General features: G+C 35.3%; 1 protein-coding gene across 4 annotated transcripts in view; it reads right to left on the bottom strand.

The window, feature by feature from the left end:
- Positions 1–8,256: 8,256 nt before the first annotated feature.
- The window catches only part of HNF4G (hepatocyte nuclear factor 4 gamma), a 158,175-nt gene continuing 144,177 nt past the window's right edge, over positions 8,257–22,254 (bottom strand). For all 4 annotated transcript variants that reach the window (XM_050800229.1, XM_050800226.1, XM_050800225.1 and 1 more), the window contains 6 exons: positions 21,873–22,028; positions 18,974–19,061; positions 16,395–16,547; positions 16,031–16,267; positions 14,595–14,717; positions 8,257–11,136 (listed from right to left, as the gene is read on the bottom strand). In XM_050800229.1, coding sequence (XP_050656186.1) covers positions 11,015–11,136; positions 14,595–14,717; positions 16,031–16,267; positions 16,395–16,547; positions 18,974–19,061; positions 21,873–22,028 — 879 coding nt within the window. In that variant the 3' untranslated portion in view covers positions 8,257–11,014. The remainder of the gene's footprint in view (positions 11,137–14,594; positions 14,718–16,030; positions 16,268–16,394; positions 16,548–18,973; positions 19,062–21,872; positions 22,029–22,254) is intronic.

Consider the following 22,254-nt stretch of genomic DNA (forward strand, 5'->3'; position numbering starts at 1 on the left):
CTTCCTGGGTTTTTTCTTAACCTGAATTCTTTTTTTTCCATTTGTGATGTGCATCCCTAACTATTTCACCTCCATTCTCTGGGTTTTGCAACTTGCCTCTTAGCTAATGCTTTCATTTCAGTTACATTCATTCCATGATTTGACTACAATGACCTTATTTATAATTTTTCTCAACTTTTATGTTCTTCGCGTCTTTGATCCCTCAGCCAAGAATATACTTCACAACCTCTTCCCATATTGTTCTGTATTCAAATCCTGCTTACAAGCTCACCTCAAAAGTATGTCCTCTATTAAGTACTCCCAGTACTCAGACTCAGAAATAATTGGCATTTGACCTGTGTTCTCAGGCTCCATTGTTTGTATCGTTGATGATGGTGGCTAACATTTATTTTTAGTGCTTGCTAATTCCCAGATTTCATGATAAGCACATTTTATAAACCAACCTGATTCACTTAAATAATAGTGTAACTCATGTTAGCATTCTAAGTATTCTTTTGTTTGTTTTGTTTTGCTTTGTTTGGAAACTAATACTCAAGAAGAATTTGCAAGTAATTTTAAAGAGATTACACAGTAGAGTCCACATTTGTATCTAGGCTGAGCCTAAACTCTCAGTCTCCATGATGCATTGGATCCTAATACTTGTCCCATTCTCTGTTATAAATATTAATAAGTTATCAGTCTTTCTCACTAGATTTCAAACTCCTTGAGAACAAAGATGCATACACGTCATTCATCTTTGTTTCTGGCCACATCCTACTTAGTCTGTTTCTTGACCCTAGTCTGTGCAAAATAAATATTTGTCAAGTTTTAAATGTGCTTATATTGAAATTCTTGATTTCATTTTTATTCTAGAATTACTAGGATATTTTTAACGAAAGGTTCTTTTATGTATATTGGTATAGAAATGTGGAGGTAATTCTATGGCTGTTCAGTAGTACATTCCTTTAATTCTGCTACTGAAATACCATCAAGTTGTGTGTCTCATGATGCCGTTAGAAATCATTTCAGAATTTCCTTCTTTAGACAAAACTCTAACTCTAGACTAAGGTCAGTGCTTTGCAAAACAAATGTCACTATAAGTTTTGATTTGCGCATCTGATCTTATCTGCCAGCTAACTACTCATTAGATCTTACATTTATATTTAGACTCAGTTATTACATAGTGCAAGGGCAGTGATGATTTATAAAGTAATCAATTATTTAACCTTATTTAAATCCTGTCTTTTACAGCCGTTATCTTAGGATGAATGGGCTTTACATTTTTCTCTAAATTATTATTGTACTAAATTCATATTATTTTATAGCTTAAAAAAATAAAATAAACAGACTATATTGTAAGTGTACCTACTAAACTGCCTGTGATCTAATATCTAGTCTGACTAGGAGAATAATTGTGTGAATGACAATTCAGATCAAATGAGCATAAAAAGCCTAACCTATTATAAGGGTAAAAACCTTTGTGTTTTGATGCCATTTTTGCCATATAAAAATATAATACATGTGTTTTGAGAAATATTTTTATACAGTATATATTTTAAAATAAAGAATATAAACTGAAATCTGTATTAAAAATATCCATGAGAAAAATGTATAAGTTAAAAATATAGACAGGGATTAAGTGATAATGTTTCACTTACTAAAAAGTTGAATCATTTTTTACTATTTTTATTTTCAAAAATTAATATGACAGATTATCTTATTAAAATCATAGTTATCTATATTATAATTTTAGATAACTAATAGTTTAAAATAACCCATTGAATAAGTATATACATTATTTCTTCAGCACATTTCCTTCTCAAACTTTACTAACCAAAAATAATGAATAGTGTGACTAATCTCTTGTCTAATTTACAAATCACTATTCATCACCTAATAATTGATGGGAATTCTGTTGAATCTTGGAAATCGAAAAACGTAGCCAACATGGTCTTTGCTCTTCTGGGGTTCATTGTAAAGGGTAATAAACAAAAATTAAAATATTAAAATAAATGCTATAAATAGAAGTATATACAACAAATAGTGAGACACATGAGGGAATTCCTTAATATTACCAAAGAAGATTGTAAAAATGTTCACTCAAGTGTGAGGGTAGTATACTAACTAAATTTTTAATCTAAATCTTTAAGAACAGGTAAGAGTAAGCTAAGAGATCAAAGGAAAAAAGAAAACACCAGTCAGAAGAAATAGCCTATGAAAGGGTGAAGCTAGAAATTTGTCATCTGGAACTTGTCCATTATGAAATTCTTAACTACAGTATATTTTTCTAACCCAAACTCAGATCTTGCCAGCCTTTCCATTTTATTTGTTATTTCTAAATATCTCTAGTTCAATTTCCTCCACACTTTTTAACGTCTCCCTTTTCTCCCAATCCATTTATTTTTGATTTTTTTTTACCTGGAAATAAATTCGAATCATTAATGTTTCATAGTTTTTCTTGTTTCAGTGTATTTTTCGTTAGATTATTTTATAAATTTGAATTCTGCTGGTATTGTAGTCTACAAATGTGAATTTTACAAGTGTGGGTTTTACAAATTTGATTTTTGATGATATTGTAATCTATATTGTGATTAATTTCATTTTATAACTCTCTTTGCTAATATATAAATACAGTTTATATATCATTTTAGGTTGGCTTCCCCAGGAGTAGGACTCTAAGATTTGTGTGTAGGATATTTATTAGGAAATGCTCTAAAAACACACACCCAGAAGGGAAGTGGAGGCAAACTTTGGTAGAAGAAGCTAAGTTGTGATGGTGACTCAACAAGAGGGTCAGCCATTGCCACAGTGAGAGTTGAAATTGAGATGGCTTTCAGAGTTTTTCGGAGTTGAGGCAAGAGGTCCAGGTCTGGCTCCTCAGATTCACCATTACATCTCTCTATTAAGCCAACACCGCTGGCTGAATAGGAACCAATACAACATTCTGTAAAACATTTTATCTAGTATCTTTAGACTAGATGATGGCAGACGATAGGGAGTCAGCATATAGTTGGATTGATATTGTAAATATAAACTGTTTCTGATCCTTCTTTCTGGTAAGAATGCAAAAGAGCATGCATTCATATAGATTAATAGGCACATACCTCACAATTGCAGCCATGCTAATCACTACGATTAGGGCTACTACTTGGTGGAATTCTAATATCCATCTTCAACATCTATCTGCCCTTTTAAGACATTTTTATGAATTAAGCGGAGATTTAATGGATACCATTATTCTTGCATTTTATAGTTCTTTACTAGAGCATAATATTTGCTCCCCCAATATACACTCAAAATGTGATATTCTTATTCTGATTGAGAAGAGCATTTTATTATCTTTTTCCAAACACAGTTGCCCCCAGACACAGCTCTCGAGTATCCTTGTTCTTGCATTTATCATTTCCCTCATTTTTCTTAACACCTGATATATTACATCCACTAGTACATTTTCTTTCATCAATATACCATTACAGTTCATTATAGGTGAAAATTTAAATAATTGCACTACTACTTTGTGCCAGGAGCTATCCATTGTCCAATAATTACCAGTGACAAGGCTCCCGTTGAGAGCTGGCTGTTGGGTAATCCTGTTTCACAGTCCAATAAAGCAGGGAAATTGCTGTGGCCCTGCCTCTCCCCTGCCCCTCCCCTGCCCCATCAGCTCATCTACCTCAAGGAAAATGAGTGCATGACCTCAAGTATAAGCTCAAGTATCAGCTGAAGCATGGCCAACATAGGGAGATCCTGTCTCTACAAAAAATTCAAAAATAGCCAGACAGGATGGCTTGCACCTGCAGTGCCAGCAACTAAGGAGGCTGAGGGGAGAGGATCCCTTGAGCCTGGAAGATCGAGGCTACAAAGTGCCCTGATTGCACCACCGCACTCCAGTCTGGGCAACACAGCAAGACTGTCTCACAAAACAAAAAAACTATCGGCTCAAATAGCCACATTGAAAAGGATGTCAAATTGCACTCACATATAGTGTTAAAATAAACCGTATTATTAAGACATTCTTTCCTAAATTCTATGTCATATTTCTCCTAAGACCCAGAGCAAAGACTTCCTTCTAATTTTCTCTGTGAAATTAGGTTATATCTCTTCTACTCTCCACTGAGATATAAAAATTATCTGTTAAATATTTTAAAAAATGGTTTGAAATTATTTAAATAGTACCTACTAATGTAATGAAAATATTGATTCATTAAGAAATTGGGAAAATAGGGGGGAGGGGGGAGGGATTGCATTGGGAGTTATACCTGATGTAAATGACAAGTTGATGGGTGCTGACGAGTTGATGGGTGCAGCACAGCAACATGGCACAAGTATACTTAGGTAACAAACCTGCACATTATGCACATGTACCCTAGAACTTAAAGTATAATAATAATAAAAAAAAAGAAATTGGGAAAATATGGGGGTTATCTGTATGAAAGCAAATGTGCTAAAAACGTCTTCTTTCATAGTAGAAACACAGCAAGTAATGTCTAAAATTAAAATAAATAAATAAACAAATAAATAAATAAATGTGATTTAAATATGCTTTCAGACTATTGAGAAAAAAATGCCTGATACAGTATTTGAATATTGTTGCTGCAGAAGTGAAGTTGGATAAGAGATGAATGGTAGGAAGGAGAGTTCCAGGTTTTCATTGTAAGCCTTAAGTGTAATTTGTCTTTTGTTTGTTTGTTTGTTTGTTTTTAGACGGAGTCTCACTCTGTCGCCCAGGCTGGAGTGCAGTGGCACAATCTCAGCTCACTGCAAGCTCCGCCTCCCAGGTTCACACCATTCTCCTGCCTCAGCCTTCTGAGAAGCTGGGACTACAGGCGCCTGCTACTATGCTGGGTTAATTTTTTGTATTTTTAGTAGAGACCGTGTTTCACTGCGTTAGCCAGGATGGTCTCGATCTCCTGACCTCGTGATCTGCCCGCCTCGGCCTCCCAAAGTGCTGGGATCACAGGCCTGAGCCACCGGGCCCTGCCAATTTGTCTTTTTAAATGATGTACACATATTACCTTAATATGAGTAAAAACAAAACTAAACTTAGTAGAATTCCATAAATATAAGATTAACAAGTCCTTATAATTTAAGACATTTTACAAAGAAGCTTTAAACATCAATAGAGGATACCAGCAATTGAAGCATCTAGGTTAAATATTTATATATCAAAAGTACATTCATATAATGTTTAAGCCAATTTAAGGCATATATTTTTATTACTATGACAACACTAGAAAGCAAGAAAAACTACATAACTAAAGTGCAAATGTGAGGATTCTCTTTTCAATCAGTGTCCAGTTGTTTGATTATTTGGAGATGTGCTAATTAATTTTGCTTTGGACTCTAAAGACAAGTGTTAACATATAAATTTAATTAAATGATGATATGATTTGGCTCTGTGTCCCTACCCAAATCTCATCTCTTAATTGTAATCCCCACATGTTGAGGGAGGGACCTGGTGGGAGGTGATTGGATCATGGGGACGGCTTCTTCCTTGGTACTCTTGTGTTAGTGAGTGAGTTCTGTGAACCCGGAAAATCTGAGACAGGTCTCAGTTAATTTAGGAAGTTTATTTTGTCAAGGTTGAGGACATGTCCGTGTGATGACATGTGCCCAAGGTGGTCGGGGCACAGCTTGGTTTTACACATTTTAGGGAGACATGAGGCATCAATCAACATGTAAGAAGTACATTGGTTCAGTTTGGAAAGGCGGGACATCTTGAAGCAAGGGCAGGAAGACTAGAAGGGAAAAGGGAGCTTTCAGGTCACAGATAGGTGAGACACAAGCAGTTGCATTCTTTTGAGCTTTCGATTAGCCTTTCCAAAGAAGGCAATCCAATATGCATCCATTTTAGTGAGCAGAGGGATAAATTTGAATAAAATGGGAGGCACGTTTGCCATAAGCAGTTTACAGCTTGAGTTTTCCTTAGTGATTTTGGGGGCCCAAGATATTTTCCTTTCACAGTTCTCACAAGATCTGATGGCTTAAAAGTGTTTGGAAGTTCCCCTCCCTCGTGCTCTCTCTCTTGCTGCCTTGTGAAGAAAGTGCTTGCTTCTCCTTCACCTTCTGCCATAATTGTAAGTTTCCTGAGGCCCTCCAGTCATGCAAAACCATGGGTCAGTTACAACTCTTTTCTTGATAAATTACCCAGTTTCAGGTAGTTCTCTATAGCAGTGTGAAAATGAGCTAATACAGAAAATTTGATACTGGGAGTGGGGCACTGCTATAAAGATAATCTGAAAATGTGGAATGAATTTTAGAACTGAGTAACAGGCAGAGGTTGGAACAGTTTGGAGGGCTCAGAAGACAGGAAGATGTGGGAAAGTTTGGCACTTCCAAAAGACTTGTTGAATGGTTTTGACCAAAATGCTGATAGTGATATGAACAGTGAAGTCCAGGATGAGGTCGTGTCAGATGGAAATGAGGAGCTTGTTGGGAACTGGGGCAAAGTTCTTGATATGCTTTAGCAAAGAGACTGGCAGCATTTTGCCCCTGCCTAAGAGATCCGTGGAACTTTGAACTTGAGACAGATGATTGAGGGTATCTGACAGAAGAAATTTCTAGGCAGGAAAGTGTTCAAGATGTGACGTGTTTTTTTCTGAATGCATACAGTGATATGCATTCACAAAGAGATTATCTGAAACTGAAACTTTTGTTTAAAAGTGAAGCAGAGCATAAAAGCTTGCAAAATATGTAGGCTGGCCATGTGGTAGAAAAAAAAAAAAAATTTCCCTGGGAGAAATTCAAGTGATTGACTGCAGAAATTAGCATCAATAAAGAGAAGTTGAATGTTACTAGCCAAGACTATGGGGAAAATATCTTCAGGGCATTTCAAAGATCTTCACAGGAGCACCTCCCATCACAGGCCTGGAGGCCTAGGAGGAAAAAAAAAATGGTTTCTTGGGTCAGGCCCAGGGTCCTACTACTCTGTTCAGGCTTGGGACATGGTGCCCTGTGTTCCATCCACTCCAGCTCTAGCCATGGCTAAAAGGTACAGCTCACAGCTCAAGCCATTGCTTCAGGGGGTGCAAGCCTCAAGCCTTAGTGGTTTCCATGTAGTGTTGGGCCTGTGGGTGCACAGAAGACAACAGCTGAGCTTGGGAGCTTCTGCCTAGATTTCAGAGGATATCTGGAAATGCCTGAATGTCCAGGCAGAAATCTGCTGCAGGAGCAGAGCCCACATGGAGAACTTCTACTAAGGCAATGCAGAGAAGAAATGTGGGGTAGGAGCCCCCACACAGAGTTCCCACTGGGGCCCTGCCTAGTGGGACTGCGAGAAGAGGTCCACTATCCTTCAGACCCCAGTACAGTAGTTCCACTGACAGTTTGTACTGTGTACCTGGAAAAGTCACAAACACTCAGAGCCAGTCCATGAAAGCAGCTGTGTGGGGACTCTACCCTGCAGAGTCACAGGAGTAGAGCTGCCCAAGGCCTTGGGGGCCCACATCTTGCATCAGTGTGCCCTGGTCATGAGACATGGAGTTAAAGGAGATTATTTTGGAGCTACAAGATTTAATGAGTATCCTGCCTGGTTTTCAACTTGTATGGGGCCTGTGGCCCCTTTGTTATGGCCAATTTCTCTTATCTGGAATGAGAACGTTTACCCAATGACTATATCCCCATTGTATCTTGGAAGTAACTAAGTTGTTTTTGCTTTTACACTCTCATAAGTGAAAGGACCTTGCCTTGTCTCCTATAAAACTTTGGACTTGGACCTTTGAGTTAATGCTGGAATGAGTTAAAGATTTGGGGTAATTGTTGTGAAGGCGTGATTGGTTTTGAAATGTAAGAAGGACATGAGATTTGGGAGAGGGCAGGTGCAGAATGATATGGTTTGGCTCTATGTCCCCACCCAAATCTCAAGTCAAATTGTAATCCCCATGTGTCTAGGGAGGGACCTGGTGGGAGGTGATTGGATCAAGGGGGCAGTTTTCCCCATGCTGTTCTTGTGATAGTGAGTTCTCACAAGAGCTAATGGTTTAAAAGTGTTTGGCAGTTCCCCTCTCGCTTTCTCTCTCTCCTGCTGCCTGTGAAGAAGGTGCTTGCTTCTCCTTTCACCATGATTATAAGTTTCCTGAAGCCTCCCTAGCCATGCAAAACTATGAGTCCATTAAGCCTCCTTTCTTTACAAATTACCCAGTCTCAGATAGTTCTTTATAGTAGTGTGAAAACAGACTAATACAAATGACTATATAAAATATATTATCAGTGTCTGTAAAAATATGAAATCATTTTTGAACACTAATGAAGAACCTGGTTTCAGTGATTTTTTTTTTCCTCAGTTTTTATTTAGAAAGTTTAGTGAAACAAATGTAGCGTCACAGTTTAGGAATACTTTAATCTCAGTATAATTTAACATTGTAAAAAATCTACTAATTTTTGATTTCCAACAATAAAATTTATAAAAATAATTTTACATTTATAAAATGAATTATTTCACAATAAATTATTCATTTCTATTACCTGAAAAAAGTTGAATACTATATAAAAGTGATAACTTCCCTTATCAATATTTTGAAAATATGCTGAAAACATCAGTTCCTTTTTTCCAGCATCTTTGGCAGTTCAGTATATAAAAATATAATATTATAAATCCCCCTGACCATAGTTATTGAAGCAGAATCATTGCTAATAATTTCAAAGACATAGCTGTTTTAGTAAATATACATGAATAAATTACAGGGTTCACTAAAAATGAATGTTACCATTCACGCTTTAAAAGTATTTGCTATGTTCTGAATTTTTGTGTTTTCCAAAATTCACATGCTGATACCTAGTCCCCAGAGGGATGGTATTAGGAGGTGGGGCCTTTGGAGGGGGATTCAGTCATGAGAATTAGTACCTTTATTAAAGATACCCGAGAGAGCTACCTTGTTCCTTTTATGTGTAAAGACACAGCTAGAAAATGCCATGTATGATCCAGAGACCTAATTTGTTAATTCCTTAATCTTGGACTTCCCTCCATTGAGAACAGTGAGAAATGAATTTCCGTTATTTATAAGCTGCCAAGTTCACAGTATTTTGTTACAGCAGCCTGCACAGACCAAGGCAGTATTTTGTTTTAATATCTTCTAAGGGAATATCCCCCCCAAAGTAAACAAAAATCTACAAAAGTTATTTGTATGATAAAAATCAAAAACATTCTTATGCACGAAATAGAAACTACAGTAAATTTTCAAAAACTAAGAGTTAAAAAACTCCCCCATATGATATATTTTACAGTTTCACAAGGGTACCAGGTCTTGAAGGAATTTTATTAAATCTATTAAATCATAGATAGCTTTTAATAATCATGTTTCTACTTGAAGAGTTCAATTTTACTTTAAGAGCTAATAAGTTACTTAATATTACTATAACCTTTTTACTTACAGGGTAAGTGGGATATATGACATCATAATCTTAGACATTTAAAAAATCCTGAGAAAGATTATCTAATTCAATCTTTTACAGCTTGGGATCCTCTTTTTCAAAAAATATTATTGATAATTACTGAACCAGTTTTTCCAATTTTCCCTCTCCTCAACCAGAGACGAGCCACTGCCTCATGAGGTGGCCCATGCTTAATTTGTTTTAAAATAAATTCCAGCTTTAGGTGATATCAGAGAGTTTAAGGCTCCAATGAACTGTACTCCTCAGTCTAGAATTTGACATTTGGTACATCCCTGGGCTGCTACATTTTAAAGAATCTGCTAAGCCAGTCATTTTGCTTTGTTTTTGTTTTCATCAAAATCTATGTGGTGAATCTTTTATTTTCTCTAATGTTTTTAAGGAAAAGTCTTGTTAAAACTACAAAAGTGGTTTCTTATTCTAGGCGCAACAATTTTACACTCACCACTTATCAGTAAATATATATTATAGGCAATATGATGAATAGTATCCAATCATCATTCAACTGCATATATTTAAAAACCACACTATGAGTAAGAAGTTCACATTTTTCATTCCACACCAAAGATTCATTAAGTCAACTAGACCTGGGTTTGAATGTGATTCTCTCACTCGTTAATGTTGGTGAACTTTTGTTATGTTCCTTAAACCCTCAAGCTAAACTTTCCCTTATTTATAAAAGAGAGAAAAGGATACCTCTCCTACAGTGTTATTGTGAGGACTAAATAAGGAACATGGGTGGTAGATGGCTAACGTGTCCTCAGAATCAGCTCTCTCAGAGTGGCATGGCTTTGGCTGACACAGACTTTCCACCTATAGATAACTCTCCTGGCCACCCTGGGAGCCAGCTGTGGGCATGTGCTAATTTCTAGTCAATGGATAACTATTTCTAAATTGTTTCAGGAGAAAGAAATAGATGCCTCTCTTGGTTTAGTCACTGTTTTAGGGGTTTCTTTGTTACAATTCACCCTCTATCCTAACTGATAAAACCAACATGCTTTTGCTTACCATACATCTTCAAATAAAGTCAGATTCAAAAAGTATCCAGTCGTCCTTGGAATGGTTCTTTGTATTTTTCTAAACTTAAGATAGGAATATTTAACTCTAAAGCAAAGAGTTGCTTCTTTACCACAGAATGTCCATAAGAGATTCTTCTTGAAAAAGATACAGCCTATTCTACCGCAACTGCTTTATTTTTCTAATCTGCAAGTTTATAATTTATTTTTAAAAATTTAGCTCATTTTATATTAAACCGGGATTTCTGATCCACTATTTTCAGTCAAAAATGAACACTTTGTTCTGTATCACATCACAATAAAGCAATTATTTACAAATTTAAATTAACATTAATAAAACAAATGAAACTCGTACATAAGATTCAGTTGGTTCGGGCACAATGCAGGGGCAGTTGGAAAAAATACCCTATATAAACATCTTCAAACTCAGATACACATTGGTTGCGTGTGAAAGTTTTACGTAGTAGCAACAACAAACAGAATGAACGTATAAACAAGAAAATAGGACACCATGTTATAACAGCACCATGAAGAAGCCTTGGCTAAGAGTTTGCCAAAAGTGCTATCCTGAGATATTTCAAGATCAACAACTTTTCACATTTATGTAGTGCCGTTCTGAAGTAAACACGTTTTCACAATTGCTTTTGTTTGGAGAGATGCTGGTGTGAAATGACTGATGCTTGGTTTGCAGCTATTTTGTACTGTTCTTGCCCAGAGCCTTGTGGTGGGGAAGGGAGTGGGGTTTCAGGAGTTGCTGAAAAAGAATCAGAGAATTGAGTGTGATGGTAGCAGTCAGCCTTCCCCACCCCATTAAACCCTACACAACACCAATACACATTAACATGATCTAGCAATGTTTTAAAAAGATCCTATATAGAATAGTGATTTGTAGAATGTATTATTGGCCCATGACATACTGTTAGAGAGTACTCTTACCTTACCTCCCAAATAACATTAAATAGAAAGAGGTCATGTTAAAAAATTTTTTTCATAGTCACTTTAAGGTGTTTCCTGCCTTTCTTAAAAGCATTTATAAGCATTTGATTCTCTAATGAACCTACCAGGAAAAAAGGCAATGAAAAGAATTAACAGAAGGATAGTTTTCTCAAATATTAGAAAGCAATGTTTATAATTTTTACCATCAAAATTCACATAAAATAAAAATATAATTCAGACATATTAAATGACATAAAAAATTAAGGTTAACGTACTTTATAAATGTTCTGAAATCTAAGTTGTAGTCAAAAGCATCTGAAAACTACTGGCTTTTTTTGCTTCAAAATTATTCTATTACAATCGAGCTTGCCTGTCCCATCCCCTTTGATGCAAAGAGCAAGCCTGAGTAATTGAATAGAAAGTAATTGAATACAAAAAGATTGAATTGAATGTAAAAAGTTAGTTTCAAAACTTCATTGTCTAGAATAGTAGTTCTTTCCATTGTAAAATGTAACCATATTATAAAATAATCTAGGAGTTATTCTGTAATTTGTAGAAACTTGAAATATTTTAGTACTCACGCTTATTGTTACCGGATTATTCCACATAGTAAATAGAACTAACAGAAAATGTTTGATGATCAGACTGAGGTTTTGTAAACTTTATAGCTTATGTCTCAACAGTTTTTAAAAATTATCTACAAAACAAGAACAGCCTCCTTCTGCCTGGTGTTCATTAATACATTAGCTTTATATTATTGTTAAGTATGGATTAGCAATTACTCAGAAGCAAAATTTTTAAGTGCCATTTAAATGACAAACCAATATCAAAATCTGCTTTTAAAATTATTTCTGGCTATTTAGACTAGATCTAAGACTGCAGTAGCCTTCTCTAAAAGACCAAGAAAATATGCATGAACTTAACTTTTGGTTGTGTTTAATATCTTGCTTGCATAAAATATAAATTATTTCAAATGAGGATAGTAAAGCCAAGTTTTCTTTTACAAATAAATCCCACAAATACTATGTGGAAAGAACAAGAATAAAAATGAGTGTAACAATGTGATTTTTAAAAGACTAGGGTCAGCAAATATGTTTTTAAAATACTAGAATACTAGCCCTTAAAAAGTATTCAACCACCAGCAGAACTGTCCAACTCTCTTGCCAGTTGATTCCTACACTGCTTAATGTGTTGTTAATGTGTTTCATTTTGTGAGTTTATGAATAACTGATCTTTAAGAGACACAACTCCATAAACTCTCTAGTATGGTATTAAGCTTGCCCCTCTCTTTCTGCTCTTGATTATCTATTAAATGAAAACAGTAAGATCTATTTTGCAAGGATGGTCCCAAATAATGTCTTTCAAGTACATTGGAAATCCAAGATTATGCGATAGTTTTCTATAATTTATATTTTTCCTAACAATTTCATTTCTTTCTCTCTCTCATATACTCAAAGAATTTTGGTTTCAGATACTATTTACACAAAGATCTACCTATGCTTGTATCTAAAAGACGGCATGGTAACATGAAGTTCTGTGGCCTCTACGTTCCCTATCAGTGGCTAGAAGTCAGGTGGTACTTGGTAAATTGTTGCATTGCATACAACATTTGGGGAAAAAAATGTTGTAGCTAGCTATTAAAGACTATTGTAAATTCAGTAAGCAATAAGAGTATGCATAATAATTACATCACAATAACTCAAGTCATCTCAGTGAGTTAGTAGGTTTGGTGTTCAGAGGCAATGGATCGAAGGTAAATCTGGGATTAATTACATTAAATTCCGAAGCAATTAATCAGTTAATCTAGATATTTTATCAAATAATTAGAGATCTGTATCACCAGAATAGCCTAGAAAAATAAAATTATCATGAAGGTTGTAATAATAGATTAACTTATCTACTAACAATCTCTATAGTATTTATATAGTCATCTGAGTTCCAAGGAGTTTTCATAAGCCGCCCTCACTGCACAATTCTGATGTGAATGAATTCTAGTTACCGTGGCTTAAACAGCACCAGTCTGGCAACAACATGGTTCAAGTTTCAGTCACCATGGTAACTCACAATTAGTGAGTGATTTCATAAATACAGACTCCACTGCCAACTCTTCAGTCTGCAAACAACTATCTAAATAACGGATGCGCTTTATGATCAATGACTGATCATGTCACAATTTTTAGTCTGTCCATGATTGGTCACTGAGCATCTTCTATTCAGTTCAGGCGTGGAAAACAAACTGCATACAGTGGCTGTGTCGCCTTCTTGTTTCCTAGCGGTAAATTCACTCACATTTTACAAAACTGAATAATTGAATTAGAATTGACCAACAACAGTGAAAGTGCAGAAAAGGAATAGAAGGTGATAATGCTGGAAGTGACATACAAATAGAACACAAAGGCAATCACAGAAGAAGTAGCTGTCCACGGGAATACTGCCGCTGCTGTTGTTTGAGTCTCTATGCACTCAAGAACTTAGCAAAGGAAAACTTGTCCACATAAATGAGAAAGCTGGATGTGTCAAAAGGGGAGAAGGTGTCCCAAAAGAAGTGAACGCGGCAAAAGAAATTTCACATTAAATGAATTCTCAGAAACATGCCAGGACATTGAGAATACAAGGAATTAAAATGTTGAAAGCTGATCCAAATTTCCCAACGAATAAAACTCATCAGGGCGTAGAAAAGATCCTCGCTTCCTAATGTAAGTTTTAGAAGGTGACAAGAACTGGTCAAACTGCGTTTCACAATTATTTTATAAAGAAATAAAACACTTCGATTGTCAATATTCCTAATGTTTTAATTACAGTGTACCAACTGAAATGTTTTATATTTAATTCTACAAAAAAAGTATAAAGATTACATTTCTTTAGTTTCCATAAACATTCAGAGAGTTCTTAATGTTTTCACAAACATTTTTGAAGGTCCCAAGCAGGAAATAATTTTCCCATTGATTATTAAGATTCCCTTGCATGGTTTCAGCTTACATTGTCGTTTTTACGTCTCACACTACCATGCAGAGCAAGGACTACTTGTATACTCTTTTGTGCTCCCCAGACCTATGAAGTAGAAAGATTTTTCTTACATTTTCATTTTAGGAAGCAAACTGACGTCTAGGGAGAATAAGTGACAAGCTGAATAACAATCTTCTACTGCTGAGTCCCAGATGGGAAATTACACCAAGTTTTTGCCATTTCTGGTTACTAATAGATTCTTTCCCACAATTCTACTTTTTCTCAGGTAATTAAGAAATATCATGGTTGAAAAGTAGCCTATATACTTACAGATCTGGTCTGCATGAACCAGTGTTGACATAGGACCTAAAAGTATAGTTTGCCCGGTTAATGGATCTTGAGACAAATGTGGATGCATTGGATGATGGAGATGACTACCGTCATTGGAAGCCCCTACAAAAGATAAAAAGATGCTGTGTTAGTGATATTTAATCAGGAACAGCAAGTTTACCTTGAAACAAATGTTTTGATTGACAGCTTAAATATTGCTATTTTTGCCAAGTGCTTTTTGGGAATTCAAAAACAAATTGACAGAACCACTGGCATATTAAGAACAATGTCAGCTTTCACTGTACATTGGCTAGATTAATGTTGCATCATATTATGCTGTATATTAAAAATGGACTTTGTGTGCCATTTCCTGGAATCATTAGGTTCGCTGCCTGTTGTTAAGGCAATTCCAAGAATCACTTACCTCAAGTTTATAGTATTTGGGATCACCGTAATAGCATGAACAACTTTCATTTCAGAAAGATATCATTAGGAACAAATTATGCACCAGAAAACTAAAAACAAATATGATGATTTTACAAGGAAATTTAATCTAGATTGGAATGCAAAATAAATTTCTTAACTTATTCCTGACATTTATTGCAACAATGAAATATCATTTTCCCTTTCTATTTTGTGTCAATTAATTGTTTCAGGAACACAATGTTCATTTTTAAGATTTTTTTAATATATATATTTTATATATATATATATATATATGTATTAGGTTATATTGCAATTCCAGTATCCTTGAGGTTTTAAACAAATTAGAGCATGAAAAACCATGATATATTTGAAGAGGTCATAAAACCAGGAAATTTGTTTCTGTTTGCCATGTTTGGAAGGATCTGAAAATTTAAGTCAGAGGGACTGTGGAGTAGAGGTGGTGGAGGCTAATAAGAACGGGGGTTGAGGCCAGGCACAGTGACTCACGCCTGTAATTCCAGCACTTTGAGGGGGCCGAGGCTGGCAGATCACAAGGTCAGGACATGGTGACCATCCTGGTGAACACAGTGAAACCCCGTCTCTACCAAAAATACAAAAATTAGCCAGGTGTGGTGGCGTGTGCCTGTAGTCCCAGCTACTCTGGAGGCTGAAGCAGGAGAATCACTTGAACCAGGGAGTCATAGGTTGCAGTGAGCCGAGATCACACCACTGCACTCCAGCCTGGAGACTAAGCGAGACTCTGTCTCAAGAAAACAAAAAAAGAATGGGGGCTTGAATCCGTCCAAGTATTTTTGTCTCTCTGATGGGTCTTGCAAATTTTCTAAATGTAAAAACTTGAGTTCATTATGTCCTAGCAGAAGGAGAAAAGTTCAGAAGCATCACAGTGACTTCAATAGATGAATTAAATATGGACCAAAAAAAATCAATGGGTCAAACTTATATTTAGTGTGATTCTAATCAATAAAGTAGAAATTCTTCAATGTACTCACCACCTAGTAGCATTTCCTGAAGCAGGTTGTCAATTTTGACCATCCCAAAAAGTTTAACGAACTGTATTTGCTCAATCATTTGCCAAGTGATGCTCTGCAGCGTGGGCAGGAGCAGAAGCAACTCTCCAAACCTTCCCCGGGAGTCATACTGCCGATCATTAATGTAGTCCTCCAAACCGATCTGCACTTGGAACCTCATGTTCTTAATTTTTACTGGATCACTTAGCCCTTTTGCATCTAACCAAGGAATAAGAAAGGCAGCAGATTTAATGTAATTAGAGTGTGAAGACAATAAATATTCTAATCTTGAAAAGTAGTTTAATTTTTATTATATCAATTCTCTAGTGGAATTTTGAAAACCAACCTGGATCAAAAAATACAATTGCCTTTAAACAAGCATACTCATTGTCATCAATCTGGATTTCTTGAAATGGTCTAACCAGCTCATCTAGAACACGATTGGCCACACGGCTAATCTCAACTTCACAGCTGTTGCGGTGAATAACATAGTTGTTTCCTATGGAAGAGAAAACAACAGCAACAAAATAACCACCTGTCTCCTAAAATTGTCAGCATTGTTTAAAATTTAACAAACCTGTGTTTAAAATAGTCTACCCTTGAAAGAATAGTGATGTACTTTCTCTCTCAGTGGTGTTGTTAGTTATGCTGGAAAAACTCAAGCATGCTTAAAGGACGAATAACATTGATAATATGATCACATGCATTTTAATGGTATCAGTCACTTGTGATAACACAAAAGCGCAGACTAAATAACATGCTAATAATTGACAAGAGAAATTCTAAATATAATGATTAGTTTTTCTCTGTGTCACTCATCTATTAGAGTTTTATTCACTAATGACTACAATACAAACCCTAAAGAATCTTTCTTGTTTACAGTGGATTAAAAACAGCACTTTGATACTCTAGGCATTCTAGGCATACACTATTGAGACAGTTTTAACACGTCTAAGTAAGGGAAGCTGATTTTTTTTTTTAAATTAGCATGTGAATTCTCATGAGTTGCCTCTGATAGTATATTTTCTCTTCCTGGACTTCTTTAAATAGAGGTGGGATAACCACTTTATAAGGCTGACTTTAAGGGAGTTCAAAACTTGGGTGGCAAGCTAGACCACCTATTCCCTAAAGATCTTGCTAACTCAGAAATTCTCTGGCTATAATATAATGGACATTTTTATAGCCTTCAAAAATAACAGCTAAATTGTTATTTTCTGGTTTTTTAAAAAGACAAATATTCTAAATTCTTTCACTGCAGGCAAAGACAATCCTCAGGGTAACAGCATATTCAACGGTACCCTTGCTCTTTCTTTTTTCTCCAGCTTTATGGAGGTATGACCGTCAAACAATTGCATATATTTAAGGTGTACAATGTGATTTTTTGTTTGTTTGTTTTTAGACAGAGTCTCTCTCTATTGCCCAGGCTGGAGGGCAGTGGCACCATCTCAGCTTGCTGCAACCTCTACCTCTCAGGGTCAAGTGATTCTCATGCCTCAGCCTCCAGAGTAGCTGGGATCACAGGCGCCCGCCACCATGTCCGGTTAATTTTTTGTATTTTTAGTAGAGACAAGGTTTCACCATGTTGGCCAGGCAGGTCTCGAACTCCTGACATCAAGTGATCCTCCTGCCTCTGTCTGGGATTACATGCATGAGCCACCATGCCTGGCCCAATGTAATGCTTTAATGTGTATCTACATTGTGAAATAATTACCATGGTAAAACTAATTAACATATATTTCAGTTCACATAGTTAATATCTTTTTTTGAGCTTCACTCTTTCTTTATGAAATGTTAGCTTACCTAATTATTCTGGGTAAACTAATTTAGAGCTAGAATTTATACAGTAGACATTTTGTTTTCTAGGTCTATTGCATTTAGGTCTATAACGAGAACAGTATTCTAGGTGTTTACTAGAAATGCAAGGGAGGTATTTAATAACATTTCAGGGCATAGTCTCCACAATCACATTATGTGGTTTAGAATCCTGGCTATATTCTTTACTAGTTTTGTGACCTTTGGTAAACTTTCTCTGCCTCCATTTCTTCACCTGCAAAATGGGCTGTAAATAATAGTACTAATCCCTTAGGGCTATTTCAAGGATTAAATGAGAGAATATATATATACATGTAATGTACTTAGACCAGTGTATTTACATAGTAAACCCGCAATAATATTAGATATTGTTATATTGTCTTCAATTTATTTATATTTGGGGCTAAAACATCTAGCACAAAAATAAAATAATCTAGTCATATTTTCACACATGCCAGAGAGAGGTAGAGCTAGTAAGTGTCAGAAGGATCTCAACCCTCAAAACCTAATTGTATACATTAAGTAAAGTAGCAGGATTGGAGCAATTAATGAAGACAAACGTTTTTTCTTTATGTCTTCTCTACTCCACCACCCCACACCTATTATCCTTCTTTCACCTCTTCTAGCATTCCTGTCTATCAAAATAGTCATTACCACCAGTACTTTTTTACTTGATCATTTTGTAGCATATCATGGGCTATCATGGGCAATAAGATCATAGGTTGTAAACATTTTTTTTTTAAAGCGTATAAAATAAAAAGCAGACTCTGAGGAAATATGAAAACACATTGAGACTCCATAAGGCAGCCATATAAGTCATTAATTATTCATTCTGATATAATCTGAACATACCTCAATATAATGTTTATTGAACAACATCTCTTTTTTATTTGTAAATCTTAATACTCCCTAATCATCTCATGGACTCTGAACTTACATACAGTCAAGGCAAGGAAAAATAAGGCCAAGTGAGGACACAATTAAATCCAACCTGTGAAGTGGCAGCACCATTTGACAGTGTCTGCAAATACTTGGTACATACAGAACAGACCCCGTATATTATTGCAAGAATAAAATATGCATAATTTATTCTTATATTAAAAAAAAACTTACCCAAAAGCAAAATATCTTTATACATCATGGATCTCTTTGTAGCTCCAAGGAGTAAGTGCTCCCCTGCGTGAGCTCTCAACAGTGCCACCTTAATGAAAAATTCTAAGTTTAACAATTAATTATAATATATAATGATTAAAAGATGACATGAGTCTTGTTAACTTACAGTGTTCTTTAAGCCTGGGACTTTTGTTGTTGTTGTTTTAACAAACTATAGCATTCATAGATATATGCCATCAGTAAACTTCCAGTTTTCTAAGTAGCATGTCAATAGAATCAACTTTTCAAAAATTTTAAAACTATCTAGCAAGTCAATACAATAGCAGCAGAAAAAAAAAGCTGAAAGTTACTGTTTGGAAGGGAAACAGAATCAAACACACCAGAGTTCAAATCCCAGCATGGCCACTTACTACCTCTTTAACCTTGTGTAAGTTAACCTGTGTGTTTGGAACTTACGCATTTGTTTTCATCTATAAAATGGGAGTAGAGATAAAAAAAAAAGCTCAGCATGTACTCATGAGTACTAAATGATAAAACATATATAAAACTTAATCTCCTGCATGTAATAAACTAAATAAACAAAAGCAAAGCAAAGACTTGTTGTAAGGAAAAGATGGGAGGTCTGGGTTCTGCCACTTTCTAGATTGAACCCCTAACTCTTTGCAGTAAGCTCTCAACTAAGCTTCATTTGTACACTAGATTACCTGCTGGGTATCACCACCAGGAAGTATAGGAAGCATTACAAATTTAATACCTACCAACATAACACTTCTCCAGTATCTTCATCTAGTAAATGTTGCCATAATCCAAAGTGCTTGTTCACATCAAAACAAGAGACTATTTTGAGCCCTCTCTAACTCTACAGTAAATTCTAGTGCTGCTTCTCAAAATACAAGTCAAAGTGATCCACTTCTTTTCATCTCCATTGCTACCACCCCAGTCCAGGCTGAAAACTCTTTTAATGATTTCTTTTTGTCCCTAGACTAAAACCCAAACTCCTCAAACATGGCCTCGCAGGTGATAGGAAGAGTGACAGTGGGTCAGTGCTTTGCCTCCCAGCCCTCATGTCTCTGACTTCATCTTGCAGCACCCCTTGTTCACATTGCTCCTGCCTGACTCAGAACCTTGGACATGCTGTTCCTGTATCTGGAATGCTTTCTTCTCAGATTCTCCTGTGCTTGGCCCCTTGACTTTCAGGATCTCAGGTAATAACTTCTCTGGTCCTCAGTTTAAAGTCTCTCTTCTCATTTTATCCCCATTCTCCAACAACTCATTTTATTCCATTTTATAGCATTTTATAGAGCTTATCTCCACTTGGAATGAACTTTCTCATAATTTTTGCATTTTTAAGTTATCCACCTCTCTCAGAGTGTACATTTATGAGAATAGTGAAGAAATCTGTATTTTTACTGCTAAATACCCACAGTTCCTAAAACTGAACAGTAATCTAATAAATATTCATTTGATGAATTTATTGAATGAATTTTACTGATCTAGGATTCAGTTTTAGAAACTGTAAAATGAAGATGATAACACCTGTCACCGAGCTCCTGAGATAATTAAATGAAATTATGTAATTTATAGTGCAACTGAAAGCTAATTTCCCAGTGCCTTATTCATAACAGACATTTACAAATTTGTGGCTAATTAATAAGTGTTACACTGTTAATATTAAAGAATCAGTTGGCAAATTAAAACTGTTTCTCACTGGTTACTGGATTTTAATTTCCCAATTTTTAAATCATTGTATATATAAGTCAGCAATTTCTAAAGAAGAATGATAATAAAAATATAAAACTGATACATAACGTAACCCTACTTATATTGCTTGGGGTGAGACTCGTAGGTTTTAGCAATTTAGCATTATTCACTCTGGCATAACCTTCTGAGCCATGCTATCTTTATGATATGTCAATATTCGTGACTCATACCAGGAAGGCAGTTACAGAGCCTTTTAAGAATTACTTCAGATTTCACTGTATTTTTTTTTCCTGTCACCAGGTGAAATGCTCTCTTAAAAATAAATATACACTAGTACGACACTTATCATTGTTAATTTAATGTGACAGAAAGGGAATTTTTCAAATTATTTTCATCTACAAATATTATATGCTACTTAGTAAGAACAGTTCAAAATGAATCTGAAACCAAAATACTTATCTTTATAATGCAATCAGGAAATTCAAGTTTCTAAGCACTTATTAAAATATTATAATGGATATATGACAAAATATGAAAATATAAGTATTAGTAAAAGATCATTCTATATTTCCTTCTGTAATTTTATTTCTCTATAAATTTCTGATCATGCTTCTACAGACATTTTTTCTTTTTGCCAGACATATAACTTTTATACAATAAATTCTAGAATAAAACTGACAACATGAAAGGTAAAACTTTATGTTAATTGCATGAAGTACCCACCAAGACAACATCATAACCTGTGTGGTTTCTGTCTAGGAGTGACCTGGTATTTCTGAGGAGGTTTATATAACACCTTCAGTAAACGCCAATACACAACATCCACCATTTGCTTCCCAGACATTCACTCTTCTAATACTTTGTCTCACAATGACAGTTACATGCTATCTGCCTTTCTCCCTCACATAAGCCTTTTAAAATTCCAAAAGGGCAGAGGAGTGTTTTGTTCAGTTCTCGTCCAATCAATACATTTGCTACACCCCTAAAATAGAAGTCAAACAGTTGTGCCTCTTGATAGAACAAGGTGAAGGGGTAAGAAAACCGGTGAAGGGGTAAGAAAACCCAATCCTTTCTCATAATTTATCTTTTGTCAAATATAGTAATATAGCATATGCATTACAAATAAAATGGAAAGAACATAAACTTAGCAAAGTTCAAGAAGCATTTTTAAAGCACTTATAAATTTTTAAATGTATACCTGATCATCCAATGGTAATTCACAGAAGGCAGGAATATATTTAGCCCATTCCACCAAGACTAGGAGCTGCTGTTTCATAGATTCGCAGACATCACCAATACTTGCAATTTTCTTAACATTTATGTCAATGCTTGACCCAGGGCTTGAGACTGAGATCTAGCGTTAAGAAAAACATGATATTATCATTTAAAATTATAGATGGCCAACATTCCCGTTTTGTCTTTTGACTGTGACAAGTAAAGACCATAGAAGTATGAACTATTGTTGTTACAGTATCTTGACAAATACTAAACGTTTTAAATTGAAAAACAAAATACTGATTTAAATTGAAAAATAAAATACCTATCAGTTTACAAGTTAATTTAAAACCATTTCATTTATA

Source organism: Macaca thibetana, chromosome 8, assembly GCF_024542745.1.
Source record: "Macaca thibetana thibetana isolate TM-01 chromosome 8, ASM2454274v1, whole genome shotgun sequence".
NCBI lineage: Eukaryota > Metazoa > Chordata > Mammalia > Primates > Cercopithecidae > Macaca > Macaca thibetana.